Source organism: Salvelinus fontinalis, chromosome 12 (assembly GCF_029448725.1).
Source record: "Salvelinus fontinalis isolate EN_2023a chromosome 12, ASM2944872v1, whole genome shotgun sequence".
NCBI classification, from domain to species: domain Eukaryota; kingdom Metazoa; phylum Chordata; class Actinopteri; order Salmoniformes; family Salmonidae; genus Salvelinus; species Salvelinus fontinalis.
Genome location: NC_074676.1, coordinates 60,233,762 through 60,240,796, shown reverse-complemented (window position 1 = coordinate 60,240,796; position 7,035 = coordinate 60,233,762). Strand labels below are relative to the sequence as shown.

At 48.8% G+C, this 7,035-nt stretch overlaps 1 protein-coding gene across 1 annotated transcript; it reads right to left on the bottom strand.

The window, feature by feature from the left end:
• Positions 1-2,622: 2,622 nt before the first annotated feature.
• On the bottom strand, positions 2,623-6,501 carry LOC129867663 (putative claudin-24). Its single transcript, XM_055941240.1, has one exon. It carries the CDS (start codon positions 5,197-5,199, stop codon positions 4,453-4,455), a length of 747 nt encoding a protein of 248 aa, XP_055797215.1. The 5' UTR covers positions 5,200-6,501; the 3' UTR covers positions 2,623-4,452.
• Positions 6,502-7,035: the final 534 nt, after the last annotated feature.

Genomic DNA, 7,035 nt, shown 5'->3' with positions numbered 1-7,035 from the left:
CCCTAACCCATCTACATGACTGGTTGGAACTAACCCTAACCCATCTACATGGCTGGTTGGAACTAACCCTAACCCATCTACATGGCTGGTTGGAACTAACCCTAACCCATCTACATGACTGGTTGGAACTAACCCTAACCCATCTACATGACTGGTTGGAACTAACCCTAACCCATCTACATGACTGGTTGGAACTAACCCTAACCCATCTACATGACTGGTTGGAACTAACCCTAACCCATCTACATGACTGGTTGGAACTAACCCTAACCCATCTACATGGCTGGTTGGAACTAACCCTAACCCATCTACATGGCTGGTTGGAACTAACCCTAACCCATTCACATGACTGGTTGGAACTAACCCTAACCCTAACCCATCTACATGGCTGGTTTGAACTAACCCTAACCCTAACCCATCTACATGGCTGGTTGGAACTAACCCTAACCCATCTACATGGCTGGTTGGAACTAACCCTAACCCATCTACATGGCTGGTTGGAACTAACCCTAACCCATCTACATGACTGGTTGGAACTAACCCTAACCCTAACCCATCTACATGACTGGTTGGAACTAACCCTAACCCTAACCCATCTACATGACTGGTTGGAACTAACCCTAACCCATCTACATGGCTGGTTGGAACTAACCCTAACCCATCTACATGACTGGTTGGAACTAACCCTAACCCATCTACATGGCTGGTTGGAACTAACCCTAACCCATCTACATGGCTGGTTGGAACTAACACTAACCCATCTACATGGCTGGTTGGAACTAACCCTAACCCATCTACATGGCTGGTTGGAACTAACCCTAACCCATCTACATGGCTGGTTGGAACTAACCCTAACCCATCTACATGGCTGGTTGGAACTAACCCTAACCCTAACCCATCTACATGGCTGGTTGGAACTAACCCTAACCCATCTACATGACTGGTTGGAACTAACCCTAACCCATCTACATGACTGGTTGAAACTAACCCTAACCCATCTACATGGCTGGTTGGAACTAACCCTAACCCATCTACATGGCTGGTTGGAACTAACCCTAACCCTAACCCATCTACATGGCTGGTTGGAACTAACCTTAACCCTAACCCATCTACATGGCTGGTTGGAACTAACCCTAACCCTAACCCATCTACATGACTGGTTGGAACTAACCCTAACTCATCTACATGGCTGGTTGGAACTAACCCTAACCCTAACCCATCTACATGACTGGTTGGAACTAACCCTAACTCATCTACATGACTGGTTGGAACTAACCCTAACTCATCTACATGACTGGTTGGAACTAACCCTAACCCATCTACATGACTGGTTGGAACTAACCCTAACCCTAACCCATCTACATGACTGGTTGGAACTAACCCTAACCCATCTACATGACTGGTTGGAACTAACCCTAACCCATCTACATGGCTGGTTGGAACTAACCCTAACCCATCTACATGGCTGGTTGGAACTAACCCTAACCCATGTACATGACTGGTTGGAACTAACCCTAACCCATCTACATGGCAGGTTGGAACTAACCCTAACCCTAACCCATCTACATGACTGGTTGGAACTAACCCTAACCCATCTACATGGCTGGTTGGAACTAACCCTAACCCATCTACATGGCTGGTTGGAACTAACCCTAACCCATCTACATGGCTGGTTGTAACTAACCCTAACCCATCTACATGACTGGTTGGAACTAACCCTAACCCATCTACATGACTGGTTGGAACTAACCCAAACCCATCTACATGGCAGGTTGGAACTAACACTAACCCTAACCCATCTACATGACTGGTTGGAACTAACCCTAACCCATCTACATGGCTGGTTGGAACTAACCCTAACCCATCTACATGGCTGGTTGGAACTAACCCTAACCCATTCACATGACTGGTTGGAACTAACCCTAACCCTAACCCATCTACATGGCTGGTTGGAACTAACCCTAACCCTAACCCATCTACATGGCTGGTTGGAACTAACCCTAACCCATCTACATGGCTGGTTGGAACTAACCCTAACCCATCTACATGGCTGGTTGGAACTAACCCTAACCCATCTACATGACTGGTTGGAACTAACCCTAACCCTAACCCATCTACATGACTGGTTGGAACTAACCCTAACCCTAACCCATCTACATGACTGGTTGGAACTAACCCTAACCCATCTACATGGCTGGTTGGAACTAACCCTAACCCATCTACATGACTGGTTGGAACTAACCCTAACCCATCTACATGGCTGGTTGGAACTAACCCTAACCCTAACCCATCTACATGGCTGGTTGGAACTAACCCTAACCCATCTACATGGCTGGTTGGAACTAACCCTAACCCATCTACATGGCTGGTTGGAACTAACCCTAACCCATCTACATGGCTGGTTGGAACTAACCCTAACCCATCTACATGGCTGGTTGGAACTAACCCTAACCCATCTACATGACAGGTTGGAACTAACCCTAACCCATCTACATGGCTGGTTGGAACTAACACTAACCCATCTACATGACAGGTTGGAACTAACCCTAACCCATCTACATGGCTGGTTGGAACTAACCCTAACCCATCTACATGACTGGTTGGAACTAACACTAACCCATCTACATGACTGGTTGGAACTAACCCTAACCCTAACCCATCTACATGACAGGTTGTTACTCGTCGAGAGAAGATGAAGAAAACAGTGACATTGTTGTCTGGATGTCAACCTCAGCATGTTGGAGAGAAACCAATTTTATTCAGATCAATTCATTACAGTAGATTATTGATTTATGACTGATATAATTGTAAAGTTTTATTTACAAAAACATCTTAAATTCAGTGAACTATATACTTATATATAACACTAAACTATTATTTATTGCAATTACTGTATATCAAGTGTTTAATTTCTACATTAAATTGACATTATTAAAAAAAAGATTTGTCAGAAAGAATTAACTGCATACAGGCTTTATAGCGTCAGGGAGGATGGGGTGAGGCTGGAGCAGGTTTTATAGCGTCAGGGAGGATGGGGTGAGGGTGGAGCAGGTTTTATAGCGTCAGGGAGGATGGGGTGAGGCTGGAGCAGGTTTTATAGCGTCAGGGAGGATGGGGTGAGGCTGGAGCAGGTTTTATAGCGTCAGGGAGGATGGGGTGAGGCTGGAGCAGGTTTTATAGCGTCAGGGAGGATGGGGTGAGGATGTAGCAGGTTAGATAGCGTCTGGGAGGATGGGGTGAGGGTGGAGCAGGTTTTATAGCGTCAGGGAGGATGGGGTGAGGCTGGAGCAGGTTTTATAGAGTCAGGGAGGATGGGGTGAGGCTGGAGCAGGTTTTATAGCGTCAGGGAGGATGGGGTGAGGCTGGAGCAGGTTTTATAGCGTCAGGGAGGATGGGGTGAGGCTGGAGCAGGTTTTATAGCGCCAGGGAGGATGGGGTGAGGCTGGAGCAAGTTTTATACCATCAGGGAGGATGGGGTGAGGCTGGAGCAGGTTTTATTGCGTCAGGGAGGATGGGGTGAGGCTGGAGCAGGTTTTATAGCGCCAGGGAGGATGGGGGGAGGCTGGAGCAGGTTTTATAGCGTCAGGGAGGATGGGGTGAGGCTGGAGCAGGTTTTATACCATCAGGAAGGATGGGGTGAGGCTGGAGCAGGTTTTATAGCGTCAGGGAGGATGGGGTGAGGCTGGAGCAGGTTTTATAGCGTCAGGGAGGATGGGGTGAGGCTGGAGCAGGTTTTATACCATCAGGGACGATGGGGTGAGGCTGGAGCAGGTTTTATAGCGTCGGGGAGGATGGGGTGAGGCTGGAGCAGGTTTTATAGCGCCAGGGAGGATGGGGTGAGGCTGGAGCAGGTTTTATAGCGTCAGGGAGGATGGGGTGAGGCTGGAGCAGGTTTTATAGCGTCAGGGAGGATGGGGTGAGGCTGGAGCAGGTTTTATAGCGTCAGGGAGGATGGGGTGAGGCTGGAGCAGGTTTTATAGCGTCAGGGAGGATGGGGTGAGGCTGGAGCAGGTTTACATCCCAACACTCCAGGTATTCCCTGTGGGTTTGACATAGAAGCATGTAGCTGCTTTATAAACAGCCTGTCAAAAAGCAGTCAGCCAGAGTGCCAAGGCTGGTTCTTAGGCTGTTTAACTATTTTCAAGAGAGGCAGAACCATCCACAAACCTTCCAGAATACCTCTCCCCTCTCTTTCCTTCCACCTCCCCTCGCCTCAGAGAGAGGAGAGGAGATACGAGGTCCAGAGTACGGATCATTCTTCCAGGAAACCTCCCCTCTTCTCCCCTCGCCTCAGACATACTCTGGAGGTTTCCTGGAGGAATGATCCATACTCCGGACCTCGTATCGCCTTTCCTCTCTTCTCCCCTCGCCTCAGACATACTCTGGAGGTTTCTTGGAGGAATGATCCATACTCCGGACCTCGTATCGCCTTTCCTCTCTTCTCCCCTCGCCTCAGACATACTCTGGAGGTTTCCTGGAGGAGTGATCCGTACTCCGGACCTCGTTTCTCTTCGGCGATTGTGCCTGGGGTGCTCCGTAATAGTCTGTCCGAGGTCCCCTGGAATGATCTGCTTGGGGGGCTCCATAATAGTCTGCCTGAGGTCCCCTGGAATGGTCTGCCAGAGGCCCCAGACAGGATGCAAACAGGAGTAATCCCGCCACCAGCAGGAGGAACCCCCCCACCCAGCCGCAGAACAGGGCATCACCAAACTCCCAGCGTGGCACCACCTCCGGCACTGACTCATCAAAGTAACGCATTACCGTCAAGTGGGCGACGTAGGAAACAGGGACCAGACACAGCACCCCAGCTAGCATCCCCAGCACCCCTCCTGCCACCTTCATGATCCTCTTGGCCCTGCAGCCCTCCAGCCCCTGGCTGAAGCTGTTGACCAGGTAAAGACCAGGGATAGCCAGCAGCAGGCCCAGCAGGCCCACAGTCAGGGAGATACACATGAAGACACGGGCCACCTTGATGTCCTGAGGCAGGCCCAGCAGGCTGTCGTAGGGTCGACACTCCATCCCCCCCATGTCCTGGACCACACAGGTCTCCCAGAGACCCAGCTCATAGCTCTCTGTGAGCAAGAGGTCTGTGGACAGGGTCAGCCACTGTGGCATCAGGGTGGTGGCCAGAGCACACAGCCAGGCTGCCATGTACACTACCATCCCCAACAGCTCCAAAGTGGAGGCACACAGGTCCATGGTTTACCCGCCCCTCTCTGGACCCGCTCCGTTGACCCTCAAGAGCTCTTCTCTGGCTGCTGGAGAGGTTCTGGAGAGGTCTGGCAGCTCCTGATGTTCAGTAGGAACAGAGAGGCTTCTCACAGCACCTGTTAATTACTGCCGACTACTGTTCTGTTCACAGGCAGGCGGAGAGCTCCTTCACTAACAGTCCCACTCCACAGAAACACACATCATCTGACTGGAGGCTGGGAAGAAAGGGACTCTCTGGCACATGGCCCTCCCCTACCTCCTGCTGAGGCTGCTGGTCTGCCAATGGACCAGGGGAGGGAGTGTACATGGCCAGCCTCCCTGAGAATCCTGCCCTGCTTGTCTCCCAGCCCTCCCAGCCACATGGGATGGTATTAAAGAGAGACAGGAAGTTATTAAAATGCAGATTGTTGACAATTCACGACAGAGAGCCAAGTCTGGGCTCAGCCCTCCTGGTTATGGTGCACCTTATCCCAAATGGCACCCTATTCCCTATTCATTGCAGTACTTTAGGAAATGATGCCTTTCTTTTAAGCACTTCTCAGTAGTTGGTATTCAGACTTCCCGCATGAAAGTAAGAGGGAGAATAGTGTACAATAGAATAGGCTATACCCTCGTCTATATTCTGCACTAACCATGGAACCGTGTGATGCCCAAGTATTGCAACATGGGTCAGGTTCAAACTGTTATGGAATGATAATGTAGGCTATACCAACTGAAGGGAACGAACATTGAATTGGCAGTTGAATGTGTTGTCATTAGACCTACTGACGATCGATACTGATAGTGACTAATATTTAACATGACAGAAATAGGAAACAGAGAAAGCCGGAGGAGCCTATATTTAAGACATTCGAGAGTGCCCATTCCCACAGGTTAAAAGGCCGTACAATTTAAATTCTGCATAATGGCAAAGAATTTCATCAACTTTACTGTGAGAAAGGTGATATGTTGATAAGCTTCAGTTTGCTGCCATGTGACTGGTTTCACATTTATCTCCAGCGATTATAAGGGAAAATAGATCTTAAACAAATGTAATATATATTTAAAATTCCCTCATCAAACGGATTACTCATTTACCTAGCTCTTATCAATAGATCTTATCAAGTTGTAAATTACAGTGGATAGAGAATGGTGTTATTTATATAAACAAAATTAGTCGATTATTTTTCGACTTGGAACCGGCAGGTTCACTAGACCTTATTCAATAAAATTTAAATCAAATGTATTTATAAAGCCCTTTTTACATCAGCCGATGTCTCAAAGTGCTGTACAGAAACCCAGCCTAAAACCCCAAACAGCAAGCAATGCAGATGTAGAAGCACGGTGGCTAGGAAAAACTCCCTAGAAAAGCCAGAACCTAGGAAGAAACCTAGAGAGGAACCAGGCTCTGAGGGGTTGCCAGTCCTCTTCTGGCTGTGCCATGTGGAGATTATAACAGTACATGGCCAAGATGTTCAAACGTTCATAGATGACCAGCAGGGTCAAATAATAATAATCACAGTGGTTGTCGAGGGTGCAACAGGTCAGCGCCTCAGGAGTAAATGTCAGTTGGCTTTTCATAGCTGATCATTCAGAGGTAGAGACAGCAGGTGCGGGAGAGAGAGTTGAAAACAGCAGGTCTGGGACAAGGTAGCACGTCCAGTGAACAGGTCCAGTGAACAGGTCAGTGTTCCATAGCCGCAGGCAGAACAGTTAAAACTGGAGCAGCAGCACGACCAGGTGAACTGGGGACAGCTAGGAGTCATCAGGCCAGGTAGTCCTGAGGCATGGTCTATGTCTAAAATCTATGCAGCCTACTCAGTCACGTTTTATAGCTACTGTTAA